General features: G+C 38.8%; 1 protein-coding gene across 2 annotated transcripts in view; it reads right to left on the bottom strand.

Annotated features, from left to right (window-relative positions):
• Positions 1–25233, bottom strand: part of piezo1 (piezo-type mechanosensitive ion channel component 1) — a 105697-nt gene that overhangs the window by 10759 nt on the left and 69705 nt on the right. For both annotated transcript variants that reach the window (XM_040139647.1, XM_040139648.1), the window contains exons 22-47: positions 24759–24963; positions 23740–23844; positions 23336–23492; positions 22285–22528; positions 19456–19552; positions 19041–19206; positions 18091–18180; positions 16310–16392; positions 13862–13930; positions 13620–13720; positions 13100–13244; positions 12283–12351; positions 11199–11371; positions 10812–10921; positions 10304–10480; positions 9764–10022; positions 9183–9371; positions 7483–7686; positions 5488–5728; positions 4167–4311; positions 3767–3914; positions 2926–3078; positions 2623–2684; positions 2331–2489; positions 1875–2022; positions 1–58 (exon numbers count right to left, since the gene is read on the bottom strand). The exon at positions 1–58 is cut by the window's left edge and continues 131 nt beyond it. In XM_040139647.1, the coding sequence (XP_039995581.1) occupies positions 1–58; positions 1875–2022; positions 2331–2489; positions 2623–2684; positions 2926–3078; positions 3767–3914; positions 4167–4311; positions 5488–5728; positions 7483–7686; positions 9183–9371; positions 9764–10022; positions 10304–10480; positions 10812–10921; positions 11199–11371; positions 12283–12351; positions 13100–13244; positions 13620–13720; positions 13862–13930; positions 16310–16392; positions 18091–18180; positions 19041–19206; positions 19456–19552; positions 22285–22528; positions 23336–23492; positions 23740–23844; positions 24759–24963 (3757 nt within the window). The remainder of the gene's footprint in view (positions 59–1874; positions 2023–2330; positions 2490–2622; positions 2685–2925; positions 3079–3766; positions 3915–4166; positions 4312–5487; positions 5729–7482; positions 7687–9182; positions 9372–9763; positions 10023–10303; positions 10481–10811; positions 10922–11198; positions 11372–12282; positions 12352–13099; positions 13245–13619; positions 13721–13861; positions 13931–16309; positions 16393–18090; positions 18181–19040; positions 19207–19455; positions 19553–22284; positions 22529–23335; positions 23493–23739; positions 23845–24758; positions 24964–25233) is intronic.

Here is a 25233-nt window from a genome sequence, read left to right as displayed (position 1 = left end):
CACCCATGCCATATTTCACTATCTTCTTTTTCTTCTGCCCTTTAGGCTGTGGGTATTTCTGAGGGAAGAAAATATTATTTTTTTGAGAAAATAAATATTTTTTAAATTGTTTTCTGAAACTTTTGCAAAAATATAATGTTCAGTATTTTCTTAACATGTAACGCTAAACATAATGCAGAAGAACCTTGCAAAAACTCCTCCACCACGATAAGGTGGTGATCCTGGGAACTGTGTTGTCAGGGTCAATAGGCCCTGGTAGGGACTCCCAAGGCCTACTGGTCCCCGGTGAGGGGCCACACTAATAGGGATTTACAGACCCCTGGATGAACCAATAATTTCAGATCTGCAGCACCTCGCCTGCAACTGGTGAACTGGTGGCCCCTCCTGGAGACAGACCCAGGATGAGCGTCTGGTGGTCAGGGCTTGACCCATGGGTCAGGTACAGCCTGTAAAACGATTACATGAAGCCACCCCCCTGAGGGCCTACCACATGGAGAGATAGGCATTATGGTAATGTATTGTCGGCCAGGTGGTAGGCAAGGGCAGGGACCTAGGTGTGCTGACATCTGGCAACATAAGCATGTTCTTGGAATGTGGAATGTTATCTTTCTGGAGTGGAAGGTACCTGCTAATGCAGGCGGGTGTGCAGTACTAACTAAACATAGTTGGGCACAGCAGTTGGTCTAGAACCCAACTCCTGGAGAAGGGCTGGACTCTCCTTCTTCAGATTTGCCCAGGGTGAAAAGTGCTGTGGGTGGGTGTGGAGTTACTCATGAGTTCCCCGACTGAGCTCCGCTATGTTGCAGTTCTCCCCGAAGAACGAAAAGATCGCCTCTATTCAGCTATGAGTTGGTGAGTGAAGGCTCTGACTGTTGTTTGCGCCTATGCACCAATCAGCATTTCAGAGTTTCTGACCTTCTTGAAGTCTCTGGTTGGGGTCCTGCAAAGGGTACCACCTAGGGACTCCATAGTTATCGGAGGTGATTGGAGGAATGGCTTGTCCGATCTGAACCTGAGTAGTGCTTAGTTATTAAACTTTCATGTTAGTCATGGATTGGCCATAACAAGCATGATGGAGTATAGGGTGATTTCATTAGTCTACTTCTGTGCATCTTTAGCTTAGCAAACACTGATGGAGAAAAGCACACTTCCATCTTGACCAGTGCAGCTTTTTGCACACTGTGTCATGACTCAGGTATCATTTGAACTCTATACACTTAACTGCAACTTGAGTCTGAAACTTGGGTCTTTTAAGGCTTCAATTCTTTTGGCTGTGAGTAATAAAACACATCTCGGCTCACAGCAGTACTGTCACTAAAGAGATCCAGTGAAGAGACTGACAGAGGACTACAGCTGCAGCTGTTGTGCTGCTTTTAAACCAGCAAGTATAGACAAAGTCTTGCCTGTAGTGAGGCTAAAAAACTCTATCCTCAGGATGGTTCTAGAGGTAAGACCATGGGGTTATTCAAATGAAAATCACCATTTCTGACTGACAGTAGAAATTTGCTGGAGCCTGCCAAGCAATCACATCAAACCAGGAAACACATGACTTCAGCATGTGTTTCAACATGCTGAAGTCATCAGTCACATGGGCTTCAGTTGAATTGAGATTTTACTGGCGCGACTGGCCAATCAGTCCGTCCCTGACGTGCAGCAGAATGGATGTTTGTTTACATTACTCAAGCAAAAAAGATGTCAAAATATTTTAAGTCTGGGTTATTATAATGACAGATTGTTTTGCCCATACTGTACATTTTTCCAGATGTTTCTGAGGAGTTACTGCTTTTCCCTTTTATATCAGTTTTTGTCTCCAAGTACCCTTTGAAGAAGACATTTGGTCTGCTCCCACATCACTGTAGTCATGCAGTTCATACCTTCTCTGTCTCACGGCTGCATTTAATGATGAAGATGTTGGCATAAATGTCTTCCACACACATCCAGTTTGACAGAGACAGAGTTGTGTCCGTCCAAACCCAGTCCATCACCGCTCGCAGCTCCACCAGGAATGGCACCAGGCGAAACCTACACACACACACAACATCAATAAATATAAATATAAATATAAATGTAAATATAAATATAAATGTGTGTGTATGTGTGTGTGTGTGTGTGTACTTGTATCGCTATACATTGTGAGGACCATTTTGAGTTTTAAACCATTGTAATTAGGCTATTTTGAGTCCTCAAAAAGATAGAGGTACAAACATGAGTGCGTGTGTCTGTGTGTGTGTGTGTGTGTGTGTGTGTGTGTGTAATCTTTGATTCCAAATGTTCATTCTACTAAACAGCACAAAGAGCTGTAGGCTTAGGCTTAGGCTTTGTGTCTGTACCCTTGGAAGAGAAACAGGTTGAGGTGGTTGTATTTCTTGGTGAGGAAGTTGCCGAGGATACGAGTGGGATACCCACTGCGGATCTGATAGGCTGACAGGCCGAAGTAAATACACTTGACAAAGTACCAGAGCTGGGCCACAAAGTTCTGATTGAACATCCTAAACAGGGAGAAGGAAGAATGATAAATTTTTACTCTAATATTTTAGCAAGACAATTGGTCAATTGGTGAATTAATAATTTAACATGGATACTTTGACAATATAATAAATGTATGATTTGGTTTAACTTCACCTTTCAGTGACAGCAGGCAGGATAAAGAACATCCACAGGTGGATCCCAAACACAAGGATCACCTGGAAGGAAGAAAGGAGGATAGAGAGGGTGTAAGGACTGAAAAAACAAAAATGATCAAAACTTAGAATTCAGAAAACCACATTCATAGACAAGTTCTTAAAATAAAGAGCAAGGCAACTCTAAACATGTTATCCTAACAAATATAGCCACAACCACCTCCTGACTTCTTAAGTGTTTCCAAAACATGGAACTACACAGATCGATACATGAATGCTAATAATCTGAATAAGTGGACTGAACCTGGAAGATGAGTTTTCCCAAGACAGCCTTGCGCAGGTACAAGGCTCTGTCAATGATCATGGTGCTGAACTGGATGAGCAGCATCACCAGGAAGGCCTCAGGAACCTGGTCCTCTGACAGCGTGGAGGCTATATCAGCTGCTGCACTGTGTTTCTGAGTGAGAAATTTGCAAGTCATGAGGGATTTTCTCTATTAACTGATTAAAATATTATATTTTAATTATGAAAAATGTTATAATATTTGATATATTATTAATACATCTTATTTTCTTTATTATCAAAGTTGATGTGAACATGCCCATTGATTAAGAAAATAACTTAGCACATGCAATTCCACCATATCACTGTGACAGTAAAAATTTCGGGTGTTTCCATGTACAGCTGTTGTTTTTCTTAATGAAGGTGCAGCTGCGCCATGTGCAAAATAGGGGAATACAAATAAGAATAATTGACACTCTCTCATCAAGTCACTTTACTCATTTCATATCTCTAAAACAGCTGAAGTATAATTAAAATGGCCTAGTAAATGCAGAGGAGAGACAGCTTCAACAAGAAGGAAAATAACATTGTTCCCTTGATGATACAGAGCGGAGAGACGAAAATACACAGCACGAGCCGGACAAGGCGGCTTTTAAAGATACATATATGTTTCAAGATATACTTAAAGTAAAATTACCTCATGTAAGTTTAGTTTTAATTTTAAAAATACATTTCACTTTCTATTTCTTTTTAATTTAATCACAAAATTCTATATCTTCTTATTCTAGTTTACATTTTCATTCATGTAAATCGGTAATAATTGATAAATAATTACAATATCACAACTTCCATCCATCTCTCACCCCAAAGGCCCAAAAGCCAAAGACGACGATGATGAAGTCAATGACATCAGTCAGGAACATGAGTGCATAGACATCGGTGGCAGCCCGATATTCAGCGTGGAGAATATCACTGAAGAAACCCTGAGCCGGCCTGTAAACACTTTGAATACTTCAGAGGAAAACGGCATGCATTATAAACCACTGCATTGTGAAAAAAATTTAAGACATTTAAGTGATGCAGTACACTGAACACATTCATTGTTGTATTGCAACTAAATTATCTGTATAGATGTAAAACAGTTTTTTGAATAAATGATCGATTATGTAGTCAGTAACGTGAAATATATCGATAAATGTTCTTAGAGGATGACTGTGGTGACTTCTGCATATGGTGATATCACAGCATCTATACGCTACTCACCCAGACATGAAGACATATTTTATCTTGTGTCCCACAGCCAGCAATCTCTGTTTGGCTTTCTCTGTCCTTATACCTTTGTGCTTCTTAACTGGTTCTTTATTGTGATATGCAGTCTCAGCTGTGTAATCCACTGGAACAGGTAGAACTAGAGAAAAGCAGGGATTCAAACAATTTGCACCACAGAAAAATAAAAAGAAAAGATAGTTTAAAATCTATCCTGAAACATATTTACTCTTTGCCACATACCTTATGCTATATCAGTGTCCGCACAGAGATGAAAAAGATGAAGAGAAAATACCAGAGTGAAGTGCAGTAACGGTAAAATTGACCTCAATTAAAAGCAGAATTTACTGCCACATTGGTGTTTGGAACAGAAGATACACTCAGACGTGCCATCATTGTTAGCTAATCCTGCCTGTGTATCAACAACAGCATGTACTTCAGACAGCTCCTTCATTCCCGTCTAATTCCTCTTACTAGTCTTTTTCCATACAGATGGGGTTCCTACTCTGAACAATGTTGTGAACAACCACAATCAGAGACTGTGAGACTGTACAGAAAAACATGGCAAAAGGCAATGTTTATCTTGATGACATGTTGGAGGTGTCCAGAAACTGCAAAAAGCACATAATAAATAAAATTAATTAAAAAAAATAATTCCTCATTTTGGACAGGCCTGGTGTACACCCAGATGATGTGATGTGTTTTATGTTTAGAATTTCACAGTTTAAAAAAAGTTTGAGACTTGTTGTTGATCAACCATTATTAACCTAATGATTTCAGCTGGGAAGATCTTAGCTGAGGCCCTATTCATAGGCTGCGACCTTAGAAAGACATGTCATACAAAAATGTAGCCTTGAGGAAACCGAACAGTATTGTAAAGGGAGCTTAAAAGAGAGAAGTTTGAATTGGCCTTCTTTCACAACTCCAAATATTGGAAAATCACTCCATAAAGTGGATTTGTCCAACTGTCTGTTTCAGAAATGTTCAAATACTGCCAGACACAGTCCCCCAAGCACTTAATAGTAGGACTAGTCCTCTGCATTGAGAAGAGCTATTTGAAAGGAATTGTGCACATCTTAAGGATGTCTGAAGAGTGTCTTTTTGTACGAGGCAGGATGACTGAAATGACAGTGGGAATGGACCTTAATCTATGCAGATATTTTGACTTGTAATAGTAGATAAAATAACTAACGACTAGTGAGGAAACATGGATAATACTGGGTCCGTGGAAGTTGTACACCTTAATGGAATACAGCCAATGTTAATGTTATGAGTCACACCTCAACCATCACAGTCCACGCATAAAGAAGCCACCGACCTTTGCTGTGCTGTTGTTTGGGTTGTTTAGGTTTCCTGCGGAAGCGGATAATGCTGCTTTTCTTTGGGACTTCCTCTATCACCTTCTCATTGTCTCCCTCCATTTTATCCTCACTCGGCCTGCTGGGAGGATTCAACGAGTCCTTTCCATCTTTTGACCCAGTGGGTTCTGCTTCAGCTTCAGGGGGTTGTTGGATAGCACCAGCAGAGCTGGCACTCAGTTCAACATAGTCCATGTTATCCTACATTGAAAAAACAATGGATTTAAAAAGCTGGGAAAGAAGTCTTATATCTTTCAAAATTAAAAATTCTTTAAAAAGTCTGCTGACACCATTACATGATGTAACAGTCTTGGTCAGAGGCTAAAAACACATTCTTTACAGTCCTCGTTGAAATTATTGGCACCCCTGAATTTTAAGTAAAGAGTTTAGAAGATCTTCAGAAATAAATGCAAATTAATCAATTTTGTATAATCAAAATATTTAAATAAAATATCTAAAGTTACTGAACAAAAGAAAATAAAATAGACAAAATTGCTTAATAGTGAAATAACACAAACACAAAATGTACCCCAGACACAATTATTTGAACCCTTCATTAATATTTGGTTGAACAAATGACCGCCTCTAAAATTTTCTTGTAGCCATCTAGAAGCTTCTTGCACCTGTCTGCTGGTAGTTTCTGCCACTCCTCCATTGCTATGCGTTCAAGCTCTTTTAAGTTTGCAGGAGTCTTTTTCACAATGGCAGATTTCAGCTCTCTCCAAAGATTTTCAATGGAATTTAGGTCAGGAATCATTGCTGGCCAGTTTAAAACAGTCCATCTTTTCCTTTTCAACCATACTTTTGTGCTGCTGGATGTTTGTTTTGGGTCGTTGTCCTGCCGAAAGACCCATGACCTTCGCCTCAAACCGAGTTTTCTGACACTGCTTGATATATTTCACTCTAAAATGCCTTGGTGATCTTCTGATTTAATCATTCCTTTGATACATTCACTGCCTCCAGTACCAAAGCCCGCAAAGCCCCAGGGCATGATAGAGCCCCCACCATGTTTTACAGTAGATAGGGAGTTCTTTTCCTTATGGGCTTCATTTTTTTACCTATAAACAAACTGATGCACTCCCTTCCCAAAGAGCTCTATTTTGGTTTCATCTGTCCATAGAACATTATCCCAGAAAGGCTGTGGCTTATCTATGAAAGTTTGTGCAAATATTAGCCTTGCTTTTTTGTGCCTTTCTTTCAATAGCGGTGTCCTCCTTGGCCTTCGCCCCTTCTTGGTTTAGTGTGTGGTGTATGGTACAGGCTGAAACCACCAGTCCAGATTGCTCCAGGTCAGCCTGATGCTCTTTAGATGTCTTGCATGGTGTTTTTTCCTCAATCCGCATCAACCTTCATAGACTTCTCTCATTGAGTTTCTTCTTAGCACCGCGTCCTTGAAGCGTCGTAACAGTTTTATGACTGTGAAACTTATTGATAACATGATAACACGAACTGTTGTAACAGGGATTTCAATATTTTTGGTGATTGCCTTGTAGCCTTTAGAATTGTTATGTTTTTGATAATAACATTTCTGATGCTCTCAGACAGCTCCCTTGTCTTTGGCACTTTCAGAAAGAAACTCGAAACAATAAGCCCCATTTTATGCAGTAAAGCCATCGTTCATTGGTGAATTCAGGTCATGTGATCGTGTTTTTGGTTTTTTTATTTTGTTTGAGGAAATGATTTAAATTCATCAAAAGGGTGCCGATAATTGTGTCAAGCGTACATTTTATGTCTGTATTTTTTATTTCACTATATGAAATCATTTTTTTTTGCTGTTGTTATTGTTCAGTAACCTTGGACATTTTATTAAATATTCTGATTATACAAAATTGGTTACTTTGCATTTATTTCTGAAGATATTCTAAATTCTGTACTTAAAATGAACTAAAAACATATTTATTATTTATTGATAGGGCAGTAACCAAGAGCAACTAATATCAAGTATTTGCACCTACCTTTTCAAGTTGGTTCAGTTCAGTCATTTCCAGGTTGTCCAGGGTGGATGTTGAGCTAACTCTGCCCTCCTCCTCCTCTTCTCCTCCTCCCTCCTGCCTCCTCCCATCTTCATTTCTTTCTTTAGTTTTCACTTCACCCATACAACTTTCAAGTGAGGGGCTCTGCTCCTCCAGGGGGCCCTCATGGTCCCACAGACCATAACGCTATGACACAAAAATACATATGTGTTAAGCTGAAGTTGTGCTGGCTAAAATGGAATGCTTAAGTGGAACTGTCCTTGAGCATCACTTAATTACTTAAGCATTCCTCTCCTACAGCATGCGGATAGTTTAGGCAACTGCTCAGTCCTGGTCTTTACTGGATTTGGGGACATTTACTGGAGATAGGTCTATTAAACCATTTCTCAAGTAAAGGTGACATATATTGTTTAAAACTATAAGAACATGTGTGGCATGTCCATGTATGTTTTGCTATAGTAAGCATATGAACAGGGGACCATTAGAAATTATTTTCCTTATCATACTGTACTATGACACTTGGGCTAACTAGCTTTACCCCATAATAAATGATGAAGTGTAAAATAAAATGCAGACTTTTCCCCATGGACAGTATGCTTTAGCCTAAGGCCTCTAGTATCAGTTTCACAGCAGTGTGGTACAGCAGTATATGCATTGCTAATTAAATGATCTGCAGGGGTTGTCATTTTTCCAGCCAACTCAGCCACTGGTATCAAAGTATGATATCACTTAGTTTATAATTGTAACCCCTCTATAACATCCTTATATTATCCTATAGGCAATTAAAACATACTTAGTCTTTTATGTTATATCAATAATTTTGTTCTATATTTCTAAAGCAGTGTGATATTTCTCTGTTGTATTGTATTTTGTAACTTTACTCGTCTTTACCTAAGTTTTAATTTATCATATAATGATATTTGTTGTAGCTACTCAACAGTGAGTTTACGATATTTTTCCCATAATATATCACTAAAATATTATGGAGACGGTTAGTCTGTATGTCCTGTCCAGACGTTCTCGAGATAACAGGGAAAACATTTGTCTGTCACAGGTGCTATTGCACTAATCAAAGCTAAAAAGAGTAGGTGGAACATTTGTTCCACACCCACATCCACATCAGGTTCAAACACCCAGAGAAGCAGTTTGGACCAGCACAGTGTTGTTGGTAATTACTGCTAGGTTTACTGCTGTGAAACCAGGGGCCTTAGTTGTTTTCACCACCACAGCGCTGGGTTTGCATGATATCGTAGCCACCAAATGCATACTCAAGACCCTCCTGCAGCGTTCCAAATTTAAAAGAAGCAACTGGAAACATAAAGGGCAGCCAGAGACAGAGTTTGACCAACTCAAACATTAATTAGCTACAGGGGAAAATATGAAACATAAAAAAATCAAAGCTTGCTTTTCTTAATTCTGTTTGTAATCAAGGAACAGAATATCACGTCTGCTACAATTATCATTTTAAACTGGAATTCAAAGCTTGAAGGTGAGGCTTAGCTAAGGGCCTACTGAATGGTCCAATGGCTACTGGCTGTGTTTAAATGTAGTGCAGGGAGGTAAAGTTTGAAAAGTACAAGGTGGTCAATTATGCACTTTTTTCTTTCATCCTGTATGACAAATTTAAAGTGTTCTTGCTTACTGGTTGTTTAGTGTAACCATCACTGTAAATACTAACTGACCATGAGCAGGGATCTGTGAAAGAATAAAGCCAGCAGCTGAAGAAGATCATATCTGATGTAGTTGTCAGCCTTCTCTAAGCCCAGGATGCGAGGTGCGAAGAAAGGCTTGTCTTCATTTAGAGTCATCTCATAAACACTGTTCCATGGAAAGAAGCCAAACTGGAAAAGGTATTTCACCACAACCATCACCTGGAAAGAGGCAGAGCAGCACAATAGTACAACCAGTCAGGAGGCTGTCAGTAAAAAGGCATGAAAGGCAACAGTATACATGCTGTCCCACATCAGATAAGTCAGTAACACAAAGTATATAAGCTTGTTTTGCCCTGTATATAGTACTTCTCTTGAACGCATTTCTGTAATTCAGTTATTGGACTACTGTGGTGAGAGATCTCTAAGTCTAATGTATGGTTGAATGTGAATACCAGTGCCAAGGTGTACTCTATGAGAACTACATATATATAACAATATATGCTTGTTTTTTGAAATATTGCTCTGTTTTGCAGCTCATGCCCACTGATACTGGCAGATGAAGTTATGAAAGTTTCTGAAAGGTTTTTCTGTATGCCTCTCAGTGTCCATACCTCTGTGTAGACAATAGCAGTCATCCAAAACCTCTTGGTTGGTCTTGGAACAGCCAGCATAGCCCATAGGAACACCAGTATGGGCAGGACCAGTGATATCACAGAGGCACTGACCACATTGTTTAACACTATGATGAAATAGCAAACTAGCTCCGAGTTTGCTGCCAGCAGGTTGTACATGGCAAACAGCAGCTTCAGCAGACGGCTCTGTTTGTTATAGAACTCTCTGCTCTCTTCCAGCTCCTCGATGAAGATCTGCCTGCAGGGAGATAAGGGAGAGTCACAACCATTTGTATTAATTTATCATCACCAGTCTTTCAATAACTGATAGAATCAATGGTCAGAGCTTTGAAATAAAACACAAGGTGTAATAAATTATGGTTTTCCTTCAACACATTCATAACCCAAACACTCCCTATGAAAACATTGTAGTATTACTGCAGGTACACACAAAGCACTCAAACAAGGTGATCAAATGAAGCCAGTAACCACTGTAACTGTGGATTATTGTTGGTCTTCAGTCACGACCACAGTATCTACCTGTCTCCCAGCAGCTCGCTGGCTGTTCTGGAGTGTCTGTGTGGTTGTTTGGATGGCTCTGGTAACAGCTCCATGCTGCTGGATGAGGGTTCGGGACTCAAGAGATTCCCAGTGCTATTGTGCCTTGGCTTGGGGGTAGACTGGCCTGTCACACCCCTGCTATCCACCTCTAGGCAGCTGAGAGAGTGATTCAAACACACATACATTAAGAATGAGAAACTGAGGATGAAAAGTAGATTTTTTTACGGAACATGTATTATCTAGAGCAAGATCTAATGCCCTTCTAACTGCCACCCCATGAAACAGATGGGCAAAACTATGACATTATTAACTATTTTTAGAGCCTTACTGTTAGTAACACTAAACAAAAATTTCTTCTTGAGGGTGTTGCTCGAGGAAAAGGTTATGAGGTGTCAAAAGCAGAGAGGAGTCCTCCTCTACGAACATGCTTAGTTCATTTCTTTACATCACCTAGAAAGACACCCCCAAATCCCTTTTCCACACTAACCTGTATCCAATGGAGTTTTCTGCATCAGTCTCATCCAAACAGGTCTCCAGTGTGGGACTCTCACTGCCCTGAGATAGCTGGTCATCTGTGGAGTCTGCTGCTGTATCGTGCTACCAATCAGAAGGAGACAGACACAAGTTAGAGGGTGTGTGTGTGTGTGTGTGTGTGTGTGTGTGTGTGTGTGTGTGTGTGTGGTTGAAGTGGGGTTGAGGGGTGGCAGCGGTGGTGGTGTGTGTTAATGTCTTTGAATCACTCTTTCAGCTGCCTGGGGGGTGGATGGCAGGGGTGTAACAGGCCGGTGTACCACCAGGCCAAGGCTCAATAGTACTGGGTGTTAACTTCCAAAGATTGACTTTTGCTTAACAAAAATGTCTGTGTTGTGTTTACCTGCTGTATCTTGTGTATGATAGAGTAGCGTTCATTGCACAGAACGGTAGATGTATCTCTGTACTGTTTAGTCAGCAGGTTGAGCCACTGAGTCAGTCCATCCACCATGGCCAAAACTACGGCCCATAAGAATCGCAGCATATCCAAGATCCTCTGAACCATCTCACCGTGACCTGCAGCACACAGACAAACTGACAAATCTATAGTCTGTCACAAACTGTGACTGACTCTAGATTTAGCAGGGTTTTAAGAAAACTTCATCTACTTTGTGCACATTTTCTATATTTTGAAAAGACTGTGGATAAAGTGACTTTTGGGTTTATTTTTGCAGAGAAATTACAAGGAAAGCCATTTGCCACCAAAATATTCTCATCACATTTCTACTATTATAATAAATAATGACAGCAGTAAGACAGGCTAACTAACTACTATCTAATGAATAGGGCTATCCCAAGCTAATAAAGTTGACAATGGGAACTAATCAGCTCTGTCTTGAGACCTACTGTACATAGTATTGTGTTGGCTTTACAAAGTACAAGGCAGGATTTTATGGTCATTCTGTCCATACACAATACATTATTCAGTATACAGGGGAACAAAATTGTGGGAAATCTTCAGTGCTATAGTTTAGACAATAATATCAAATACAATAAAAGAAAAATAATACAAAGACAATAGTATAAAGTTGAGTAAAGTGCAATGAATGAACAGTGCCACCCAACGTATAAAGATGTACCTTGTTTCATTTAAATTGTGAAAAGTCCTAATAAGTAAAAATGTACATAAAACAAATATTAATAATATTATAATATTAAATTATGATACCTAAGTGAGTTATACCCTTTTTTAGGCTCTAAAATTCTCCATTTTCTGAACACACAACTAATACTGTATACTGTATTAGTATTTATTAGTTACTCTCATGAGTTTCTCTCATGATCACAATAACTAACTACAAACACAAGAGGAAGCCAATCATTAGTACGCGCTGTAGACTGGACACATACAGTACACACTATGGAGAAGACACAGCGGCATGATGTCATGGTGAAAGGTGGAGGAAGCGAAGTGAATGTGAACTTACCAGACTCCTGTTCCTCCTCCACCTCCTCCTGAATGATAGAGTCCTCAAACACATCGTTGTCCCTACAACCTACACACACACACACACACACACACACACACACACACACACACACACACACACACACACACACACACACACACAAACAGCGTTTCCATCACTTCAGAGGACATTACATTGACTTGCATTCATTTCCTGGAGAAATAACACCCACTTGCTTTAATTATTATCTACCATGTACAACTAATCTTGGGTCTAGTTGACCCTAAAACAAGTGTAATTGTAAAACCTTTATATATATCTTTTCTTTTTTACGCGTTTTTGTTGGCCTTTATGATTGGTCAGTGGTTCATTTGGATGTTTCAACAATACTCTTTCCTTGAATTGAATTAAAGGAGAGTCACATGTTGTAATTTCAGTCACAACAAAAAATGCAGCTGATTTACTCTAATAATGACGAAAATTAGAACATTTATTAGGGGATATAAAGAACTGGTTAGACTAGTGAGAAGTGGGAGCCAGTCCCTCACACTCACTACGGTCATTAATTAAGACTTCAACTGCAAAATAAGTTTGAAATCATTTACTGATGCAGCCTGTGAGAGAACTGAGAACTCTCTTCTTCCTTCAGCATTATTTCACATTACATCGCCTAACAAGTTACAGGAAAGACTGAAGGAAAGGTCACATGCTCTCCACCTGACCATAATACTGAACAATGTAAATTACAACCACATGTTCTCCCCTCCTCCATTTTCTCCATTACTGCGTCTTAGAATCTGCTCTGACAGTAAAAAAGGATCAAAGAATATCTAACCTATCACAGAGAAAGCTTCCTTCTGTGAATCCACTCTTCCTTCTCCCTCTCTCTCTTTTTGCTCAATCTTCCTCAACTGTCGTTGGTGTCTCTGACGTTCTCTAAGAGCTGTTTTAACACTGGTTACCCACGCCTGGTATGCCAGCTGAGAAAGAAAAAAAAGAATCAGCAACACCATAAACATATGTAAACTGGAGTTTCAACATTGCATGCTAACTGTGGCAAAACATTTTGATAGAACTGCAACCACGTGCATTATATGAAATTAGTCATTAGTTTAAAATCAGATATTGTGGAATCCACTGGACACAGCTTTACAACTGTCTACTGCAGCATTGACATGGTATTGGACTGTCTTTGGCCATGTTGCAGCCCCAATGCAAACTCTATAATATAACTGATGAGTATATTGTAACTTGGCATGCACGATGACAAATATATCAATATAAGACTCCCATAAAAATTGGTATGGATATACTATATATAAGTAGATATATTTTGTGAATCACTTGTGTCTGACCTGACAGGCAGTCTGTTTCTGAGGCTTTTGTTCTTCAGACTGCATCTCCTCTTCATCCTCACTGTCTGATTCAAACAGGTAGTACTCTCCTGAATGAAGCACTGGGAGAAAATATTACATATTACAACCCCCTCTACCCCACTATATGGTGATCATCAAAAGAACTACTTCACTCTTCCAGTCTGTGTTTCACTTATCAGTCTCGTCCTTGTGGTAATCCAAGATAAAACTGTTTGTCATACCTTTAGCATGGTCTAACCACGGCTGATACCACTTTTCCTTCCTGGACTTCTTCTTTTCTGTTTGGGTCTCTGGAAGGAAACAAGGGAAGGTATGCTTTTAGAGGAAAGGCTTCATAGGACAAATACTCCGATCACTTGTGGCTGGTGTATACATTTAAGTGCATAAGTATTTGGACAGTGACACATTTTTTTTATTTTTGCCTCTCTACACCAGCACAATGGATTTGAAATGAAGCCATCAACATGTGATTGAAGTGTTGACTTTCAGCTTTAATTCAAGGGATTTGACAAAAATATTGAATTAACTGTTTATTGAATAAACTGTTTATGAATTGTTTACAGCCATTTTTATACATAGTCCCTCGTTTTCAGAGGCTCAAAAGTAGTTGGACAAACTGACATAATTCTAAATATAAGGATTATTTCTAATATTGGGATGAAAATCCTTTGCAGTCAATGACTGCCTGAAATCTTGAACCCATGGACATCACCAAATGTTGATTGTCGTCCTTTGAGATGCTTTGCCAGGCTTTTACTGCAGTCGCTTTCAGTTGCTGCTTGTTTGTGGGTCTTTCTGCCCTGAGTTTTGTCTTCAGTAAGTGAAAAGCATGGTCAGTTGGGTTGATGTCAGGTGACTGACTTGTTTATTGAAGAATATTTAATTTCTTTGCCTTGAAGCTCTTGGGTTGCTTTCACTTCCCTATCAGTACTGCAGCATTTGGCCGAATGTGAGGAGACAGTACAGCTCTATAAACTTAAGAATTCATCCTGCTACTTCTATCAGCAGTCACATCATCAATAAACACCACTGACCCAGTTCCAGTGGCAGCAATACATGCCCATGCCATAACACTGCCTCCACAACGTTTGACAGATGATGTGTTATGCTTTGGATCATGAGCCGTTCCTTTCCTTTTTCATACTCTTCTCTTCCCATCATTCTGGTACAAGTTAATCTTGGTTTCATCTGTTCAAAGAATCTTGTTCCAGAACAGGGCAGGCTTTTTTAGATGTTTTCTGGCAAAGTCTAATTTGCCCTTGCTGTTCTTGAGTTTTACCAGTGGTTTACACCTTGTCGTAAACCCTCTGTATTTACATTAATGAAGGCGTCTCTTGATTGTAGACTTTGACAATGATACGTCTACCTCCTCAAGAGTGTTCTTGACCTGACTAGATGCTGTGAAGAGGTTTTTCTTCACCAATGAAAGACTTCTGTGATCATCCACTTTAGTTGTCTTCCATGGCCTTCCAGGCCTTTTGGTGTTGCTGAGCTCACCATTGCATTTCTTCATTTTAAGAATGTACCAGATTGTTGATCTGGCAATTTCTAAAGTTTCAAATATCTGTCTGATAGGTTTTTTTTTTTTTTTTTTCAGCCTAATGATGGCCTTCTACATTTGCATTGACACCTATTTGGATTGCATATTGAGAGTTCCCATGAACAGATACCAAATGCAAATTGAATGCTTGGAATCAATTCAGACCTTTTATCTACTTCATTTGTCATGAAATATCGAGAGAACAGGCCACATGTGGACAGGGAATTGATTGTCAGTCAATTGTCCAATTACTTTTGAGCCTCCGAAAATGAGGGACTGTGTATAAATATGGCTGTAATTCCTAAACGGTTAATTCAATATTTTTGTCAAGTCCCTTGAATTAAAGCTGAAAGTCAACACTTCAATCAAATCTTGAAGGCTTCATTTCAAATCCATTGTGGTGGTGTACAGAAGCAAAATTACAAAAAATGTGTCACTGTCCAAATACTTATGCACCTAACTGTAAATGTCCATGACTTACCGACTGATTGAGTGACTGACTCATTGAGTGCATAATAAAGTTACACCATTGTCAGCCGAATGCCGCATGATTGTGTACTGAGGTTACACCACTGGTCAGCTGGCCGTGTGTTGGACTTTCCCTATTGGCCATTGCTATTTCCAATGAATTAATGCAAACAGTTTCTATTACGTCATCAGGGGGCTTTACAGGCAGTGTTGCCAATTTAGCATCCTTGTCGCTAGATTAACCAACCTTTCACAGCCCTTTAGCGAATTTTCTTCACAAAAGCATCTAGCGACAAATCCAGCAACTTTTTGGACAAATATTAGATACTTTTACGTAGAAGACAGTCACCACTATTGCCGGGCTTTCCCTACGTAGGCACACCCTCTGTGTCTTATTCAGTTGACCGCATGGCAGCTGAAATAGATGTGAATGAGCTTCTAACTTTCTCTGAGTGATAATTTTATAAGTACATAGTTGTTCCGTTGTCTGACTACAGAAACAGAAAAACATAAATGAGAACCGCTTTATTGGGAATTCTTCTGTATTAAATTATGGTATATGTGAGCACAGAGAGTAGGAGAGAAGCAAACAGATAAAGGGTGGTCCAGCCATATAATAGGTTTTGACCTAGTCTTTTTCCAGTCAACCAGTGAGTCCTACCAGCAGTCTGACTCTCGTTGGAGTCTTCACTTGTTTTGTGTCCATCTCTGTATTTCTGCTGCTTGGAGCGAATTCTCTGCATCCTGAAAAAAGAGGACAGGAAAAGGGAGTTAAGGAGACAGAAGAATGTTGCTTTAAACCTATGAGGTAATGTAACACTATGTATTCAGTATCTACCTGTTAGATTGTTATCTCTGCCAAGGAGGTTATGTTTTCACCCGTGTCCGTTTGTTGGTTTATTTATTTTTTTGTTTGTCAGCAGGATTAAGCAAAAAATACTGAACTGATTTGCACCACACTCAGTGAAGGGATGGAGCATTGGCCAGGGAAGATACAGTACATTTTGGTGTGGATCTGGTTAAAGGGTCAGATCCAGGATTTTTTTTATCACTTTCCTTAACATTGCGAGATAGGGCATTTTTCAAAATTTTCATAGATATTTGGCCTTGGCGGAGGTATGTGCCAAGTGCATTCTGGTTTCCTATGTTGTATTGAGGTGCCAGATCCAGTCCACAAATTTGATTTGGTGGGGATCTTTTGATACCACAAAATACCACTCATACAGCGGTATTTTGCAGCCAAATGAGCACAGAAGATTAACTTCAAACAAGGAGTTGTGTAATTTTATAATTACAAAAGTTCTTTATTTAAAGAGTGGACTGGAAATTTTAATGACTTTGATGCTAAAAAGAGAAGTGTGTACCAAATAGTGCCAGACTGATACAATGTTAAGAGATTAAAATTTAATTTAAACATTCAGACATTCTTTATAGGAACAGATAGTTAAGACAACAGTATTTGCTGTGGCAAACATTTTATAGCTATACAACAAAATTTAAAGAGTAAATGAAAGTTTTTGAAATAACTACAAATGCAAACCAAAATAGTAAAATAACTTAATAATAATAATAATAATAATAATATTGTTCATGTAACAAGAATTACAGTATCAAATTTCATGTCAAACTATTCAGTGGTTGTTGGGATCTTTCACCAATAATGTCAACCTCATGAAAACTCAGGGGATTTATCCTATTGGGACCATGAATGTCTGTGCAAAATATCTAGTAATTGGTGAGATATTTCAATCAGGACCAGAGTAGCAGGCCAACCAACAGACAACTACTTACATGCTGCTAGCATGTTTTTACCTTCAACTACTTAGGGATGTAGTCAACCAAAGAAAATCTTGATCGACTGATATCGTGCCTATCCTTATTAGCCAAAATTACTTATAAATAAATATAAAAAGCTAGTATTTGCAGCATATTAAATCATATTAACCAATTATTATATATTTATATGTAACAGGTACGGATAGGTTTATACTTATTTTATACTGAATGCTGGTGCACCTGCCAAATTTATATGATTTCCTAATATTGAACTATATCAATTGGTGATCCCAGCACAAGAACTACATAGGAATATACAGTCAAAGCCTGTAGTACTAAACAAGAAATTTGGCTGACAACTTCTTTGATATGGTGTCAATTACTTTGAAGCCAACTCCAAGTAAACGTTCAGTAAACGTAAATAAGTTAGACCTAGCAGTCTCCTTATGAAAGTAACACTGGCGATTTTTTCAACCAGTGAGAATTTGGTCGAAGGAAAGCATATCAACCAACGAATTGACAGCCCTACACCTTTCAGATAGTGCTGAAGGCAGCTCAAGGTACAACACTCCATTTTTAAGAATTTCATCATCGACCTTCCCATTTATACTTCTTCTTTGATGCACCATTATAATGTTACTCACAAAAGCAAATTTCATCACTTACGATCTCTTGAGCTGTGACAGAGACTTCCTCTCAGCTTGTTGGCTGAACTTAATGTTCTTCACAATACTGGCTCTAAAGAGCTCAAACCCCCTGGAGGGAAGAAACAGTTGTCATCGCATTTATCATAAAGTAACTGGGGAACCAACATTCCCCAGTTACCACAGCAGCCTCATTTCAATTAACAAATTAAGTGTGTCAAACTAATTATAGGAGGCTGTACATTTGGGATCTTCTACCACATATGTATGTATCAAAGGTGCCAATACCTTAAGAATAAGAATGAGGATTTTAATATTCATATTTTCATTGTGTACCTAATCTAACAGGGGCTAATACCCAGTTGTAGTAACCGGATGTTGATATGTGACAGGACATTTTAAACTGTCAACATTTCTCATTTAAAATGAAAGTAACTTGAATAGAGCATTGAGTGATCAAAGTAGATTTAATGTGGCATATCAATAATCATGTGACTTCTAAAACCAATCGGTTTTACCAGTAGTGGTTTAGGTACATGTCTCTTTAAAGGGGGTAAATGTGCACTTATACAAAACTATTATACAAATGTATTACCTTTTTTTTTTTTTTTTTTTTTAAAATCACTTTGTAGAGATGCCTTTATTCCCTTTGACATTACAGGGTCTTTTTCCATGTCAATAAAAGCCACATTAAATCTATTTTCATTCGATGTTGTTTTACATTAAAACATGAAAACTTCCAAGTGATGTGAATACTTTGTATAAGCACTGTTAGTACAGTATAATAAATGTCACCTTATCTTTTTAAATTGACAACAATAAGTCTAGGGCTATGCCCTAAAATTTGATGATTCAAGTCCTGCACTTTTTTTTGGCTGCGTCATTGTACACAGAGCAATGTGGTTGCAAAAGCATGGCAGGCTGTAAACTTTATAAACCGAGACTTGTCCTCATTAGCACATTGTGTATTACCTCGAGGCCTGTTTGGCAGAAGCCTGCAGCTCTGCTGTCACATGCAGGAAGTAGAAACTGAGGAAGATTCTCCTCTGAAGTAACAGGCAGAGAAAACAGATACTGTCCCAGATGATCCCAGCCTCCTCTACAGGGAGGCTGCAGGTCTTGTCGCTCACTGCTTTCGCTGTCAGGGAACAAAAACGTCAGGTGTGACTTTCAGTTCAAGACAACAGAAAACGTTGATTTTGTTTTGTAATTTCTTTCTTTTTGATACCAATACCATTGTCCTTCATAAACCAAACATCCCAAAATTTACAGTATTAAACAAAGTGTAATAATAAATTATCTTTGATTGAATTATACAGATATTATTGCTAAGGTATACATGGCCGTTGTTGTGGTGTAATATCATAATTATTATCAAAGCACTTACGGTCATAATATCCTTTGACTGTGCAAACCAGGCTGAAGAGTTGAATCACCCAACAGAAGCTCTTCTGCATCTCAAATACAATCACACATGCCAGGATCTGAAACACGTACACAAACACACAGGGAAATACACCAGTCAATGTTTGCAGGTGAGGACACTTTTTTTTTACAGTTTACAGATTTCTTTTCAAACTCTATAACAAACATCAATAATGGTGCTACAGTAATGGTACAACAGGATTTTGGGGTTGTAGTTGCAGCAGTATAATCATAATATTTATTAAAATGTCCAAGGTTACTGAACAACAACAGCAACAAAAAATGCTTTCATATAGTGAATTAAAAAATACAGATATAAAATGTCCGCTTGACAAAATTATTGGCACCCTTTTGATAAATTTAAATTAGTTCCTCGAACAAAATTAAAAACAAATAAGACTCAACTGTGCTTAATTTTCAGTGTTCACATGACCTGAATTCACCAATGAATGATGGTTTTACTGCATAAAATGGGGCTGATTGTTTCCAGTTTTTTTTTCATAGTGCCAAAGACAAGGGAGCTGTCTGAGAGCATCAGAATTGTCATTATCAAACCCTAAGAATTCTAAAGGCTACAAGGCAATCGGCAAAGATCTTGAAATCCCTGTTTCAGCAGTTTGTGCTATCATGTTATCATGAAATTTAATAGTCATAAAACTGTTAAGACGCTTCAAGGACCTGGTGCTAAGAAGAAACTCAATGAGAGAAGTCTATGAAGGTTGATGCGGATTGAGGAAAAAACACCATGAAAGACATCTAAAGAGCATCAGGCTGACCAGGAGCAATCTGGAATGGTGGTTACAGCCTGTACCATACGTTGCACACTAAACCAAGTAGCGCTCCATGGGCAAAGGCAAAGGAGGAAATTGCTATTGAAAGAAAGGCACAAAAAGGCAAAACTAATGTTTGCAAAAACTTATATAGATGAGCCAAATTCTTTCTGGGATAATGTTCTATGGACAACGACAAATGATGAAACCAAAGTAGAGCTCTTTGGGAAGGCAGTGCTTCATTTTGTTTATGGGTAACAAAATGAAGCCCATAAGGAAGAGAACATGCAACCTGCAGTAAAACATGGTGGAGGTTGTATCATACTGTTGGGCTGCTTTGCTGCCTCTGGTAATGGAGGCAGTGAATGTATCCAAGGATTGAAGAAATCAAAAAATTATCAAGGCATATTAGACCTAAATGTGTTACCAAGGGACAGAAAACTACGCTTGAGGTGAAGGTCTTGGGTCTTTCAGCAGAACAACCACCTAAAGCACACACCTAGCAGCACAGAAGAATGGTTGAAAAGGAAAAGATGGACTTGGTTTTAAACTGGCCAGCGATGATTCCTGACCTAAATCCCATTGAAAACCTTTGGAGAGAGCTGAAATCTGCCATTGCAAAAAGGACTCCTGCAAACTTAAAAGAGCTTGAAAGTACAGCAATGGAAGACTGGCGGAAACTACCAGCAGACAGGTGCAAGAAGCTTCTAGATGGCTACAAGAAACGTTTAGAGGCTGTCATTGTTGCCAGAGGTTGTTCAACCAAATATTAGTGAAGGGTTCCAATAATTGTGTCAGAGGTACATTTTTTGTTTGTGTTATTTCCCTATTATGCCAGTTTTGTTTTTTTATTTTCTTTTGTTCAGTAACCTTGGACATTGTAATAAAATATTTGATTATACAAAATTGATTAATTTGCAAGAAAACCATGGTTTTTTAAAATGTCTTATTTTCTGATTTTTTGCCAACATTCAACATTAGTAAAGCTGGTTTATCCTTGTACCATCTACTTACATTATACTTATACCTAAGGTGCAAGTATAAATTCATTTTGCACTTGGTTACTTTTGTGATGTTTGTACTTGACAGTGAAGCATTTAATAAACATTGTTAAAATATGCAACCCAAGGTCTTCTCTCTGAAGCACTGGACCGACTTATGTAACGTGTAACATTGAGGGCCTTATTTTCATGGAGGGGAAACGACCAGATCAAGCAGTGCTCTGACAGTTTTCCTGATGTTTATATTCACGTTGTTTATCTGTGTGGTACTGTGTGCCAAGCACAGGGCACACGGTACACAGGTGGCAGGAGAGATGAAAACAGAAAGGAGGCTCATTCAAATGAGGCAACACAAAGTGAGGCAGTGGTATTTTGGTGAAAATTTGGTTCTAGAGTTTGCGCTGTGAATAGACATCTCATTACCATGTGTGTTTCTTTTACAACATCAATCTGCTGCCAGTCTGGTGATTTTGTGTACAAGAGCAATCAAAATATTTGGATTAAATACACTATGCAGCAATGACTGAATAACGCTCAAACTGCCGAGGTCTACCTTCCAGACAGCAACATGATTTCCTAGATAACCAGATTCTTTATTTGTTGAGCTGTCATGCATCACTGTGACTGGCTCAGATGTCTCAGAGCGATTATACCCCTGATGTGATTGGTTGACAGTGTATTCATTAATCACTACACCCTCTGTTATATATTCACTTCACCCATGAACTAAAATAGCAGGTGCACTTGGAGGTGCTCACACAGTCTGTGCAGCCGAGACCTACTTTACTGTAGTTGCTGCACTTGTGTGATTAAAATAGAACCCCAAATTTCATCACCTCCTAGTATCTAATTTTTTTTAGAACTCATGCAAGTATTGCTGTAATTTCCTGTAGCTGCCACCCTATGTTAATATGGCTAAATCTTTAAGTAACATATTTTACTGATTACCGAGACAGAAGGAACCTAGATCCTCTTAAAAGCTGCAAACTAGCACCAAAGCACCATGAGCTTTATACTTACTGATAACATATTTTTAGATATAATGACTGCCACGTTATAGATGATGAGACAGTCCCACAGGGCGAGGCGGGTCCTGGAGGGTTTGACCAATAGCTGGGTTCCAAACAGCAGAAAAAAGAAGCAGGCGAGCAGGTAGCCCAGGCCAAACACAGAGATCCTGGTGGCCCCAGTGATGAAGACCACTGACAGCACAAACCAGAAGAAGTGACGAAACACCAGAACTTTAGCCATGTCCAGGTAACTCCTGGGAGAGGACAGGGATTGAAATACTTCATGTCCAAACATTCCAGATTTGACAGACAAAGAAGCTTTAACTGTGAGAAGCGAGCAGGAGAGAGAGAGTGTGACAAAGTGCGATTTAAAGTGTGGGTCCAACTTCTTGTTTCTAAACATTCAAATGGCCATTTAACTACTCTTCATGATGACTTTCTATTAATAGAGATTCAACCAACAGCAAATAATGAAAGCATTAGAGTCCAGAACACCCGGTTGATATTATCTGATTTTAGCTAATTCCAAATATATTGCTATCAGTGTATACAGTATGTCCATTGATCAGATATAAGAAACTGTTGTACAGAAATTCCAGACATACTGTATGCATCTCCATTCCGTAGTTTGTCTTACAGACAGCTAAGGGATTTTTTTGTTTTTACAGGCTCCATTTTAATATATTTAAATCTTTTTTTCTAGCCCTAACTGGTATATACCGTATACAATATTTGATATAGTTGTGTTGTTATTTATAGTTTTTGTTACAATGAATTCCACTGAGACTTACAGTTTACTGATATTTGCATTAACTTTATTTTTTAACTTTAAAATGTGCCACACATTACATCTTGGTCACAATTGGCAGATATATTATAAGATTTTTTCCCTTCCTAAACACTGAGTATAGTCAAATGATCTATCTCTCTAAAGTAGAGGAAGTACAGCTCATAGCAAGTGATGGCACGAGCACAGCAGACAAACAGCAGGTTCAACTGTCTGTCTGTCTGAATTATCAGTCTGATAGTAAGACGGACAGACAGAAAAATGTTGTATTTACCTGCAGTTAATGAAGTTGGGTGCAGGATTAAACGGTCGACCTTCCATGGGTTCAGGGTCATCTGTGTTCTCGCCTGCCAGAACCATCCACTCCTCTGTGTGCTCACACTCAAACACCTTCCACTGCTGCGACGCACACATCAGCAGCACAAAGTCCGCTGTGGACACCCACAACAACACAATACATCATCATAAACATCAACATCATCAGTATCATCACCTGTTCTATGGTGGCTCAAATGTTAAAATCAGTTTAATGTACATTTCCACAGCACAACAGTCGTGTCATACTCACTAATCTGCTGCTCTTGCTTTTTTTTTTAAGCAAATATTGTTCTCATTCAGCGATTAATTTCAATTACTTCTACTTTGAATACTTTGACTTTGACACATAGACAAACTGACCTATCAGGTTTTTGGAGTTAGGCACAGTGTAGAAGTCAGGCAGATAAATCCATTTAATGAGAGCTGAGTTAATCAAGACTGGAGTGTTCCACCGCCATGGGTAGTCTGCAGGACAATGGACACACAGGAAACACAGACAGGTACAGGTAGGTAAGTAGAAGTCGGTACACTATGTAACAGTGTTTCTACAATTCTACAGTTACTAATTTTTACAATAGTTTATCTTCAGCAGAGTGCTATGTGATGTCATGTTGGGCATATCTGAAGTTTGCTTAGCACAACATTCATTATATATGACATGATTTATCTTGGTGACCAAAGTGCTAAATAGAACAGTACAGTACACTGGCTTGAAGTGTGATTAACAGACTGGCATCAGCGGCACTGTAGAGCTGCTCTGCCTCTCAAAGGCGGCAAATCCCGAAGCATACAAAGAATGGACCAGAATGGACCAGACACTGACGTTAAATGTTTCTATTACACTTTGCCTATAATTGGGATGGATCACACCTTTGAATAGTATGCAGTCTAGGGGGAGTTAAAAATATTTTTTTTATTTACTAAAGGGGGCCTGATAGACAAGAAACAGAGTCCAGGAACCACTGGAATATGAACGGAAAACCCCAGTATGATATTCAGATTTTTGAGAAGAGAGATGAAAGACACCTTCTTGCATTTAGAAAATGCATTTAGAACCAAAAACTAGTGGATCAGAGAACCAAAAAGTAGTGGATCAGAGATCCATTTTGCATGGTGACTTTACAGGATGCAATTAGATTGTACAGTTGTATCTTATAAAATGGGAACTCAATACATATTGTCTGCAGCATGTTTGGCATTTCATAAACACAATATAGACAACATGTCCATAAACAATATTGGTGCTATTTACTTATGGAGAGTACAGGTGTTCTACCCAGATACTAGTATCTGTCAAGTGGTTCCTGGACTAGTATAACTTACTGACATTGTGTATTATATTGTCACCTAGTTGCACTTAACCTCATATCTGGACTCACCTATACAGAGAGCAGGCGGTATGCCCACGCACAGTAGATACTGGTAGATCATGAAGATGGACAGGAAGAGACAGTATCTGGGCCAGATCCTGGCGATAGCTTCCCGCCGCCGCTTCACCAAGATGGCTACCAACCAACAACCATGGACTATCACCAAGAAGTTCATCCTCTGGCCAATCACATTCACCGTCATCAGGAAACAAATCTTTTAAAAAGAGGGAAGGTTTTAGGACATTAAAATAAAATATAACTATTAAAAAAAGTCATTTTACGACTTGATTTTTTTTTGCAGTCAAACCATCGATACTCTGGAACAGTCTACCAGACAAACTCACATAAGCATTTCATCTTTTGAATAACATCTAAGAATTATTGCAATAGAAAACCTTTTTTCTGACAGCTCTCTTTTAAAATGTTTTTTCCTCCATTTACTATCTTTTTTATTATTTCCTGCTCCAAAAAGCCCTGGTTCAGC

The sequence above is a fragment of the Xiphias gladius genome, chromosome 11, assembly GCF_016859285.1.
Source record: "Xiphias gladius isolate SHS-SW01 ecotype Sanya breed wild chromosome 11, ASM1685928v1, whole genome shotgun sequence".
NCBI classification, from domain to species: domain Eukaryota; kingdom Metazoa; phylum Chordata; class Actinopteri; order Istiophoriformes; family Xiphiidae; genus Xiphias; species Xiphias gladius.
The sequence above is the reverse complement of the archived record's forward strand: the minus strand, read 5'-3'. Positions and strand labels throughout refer to the sequence as shown.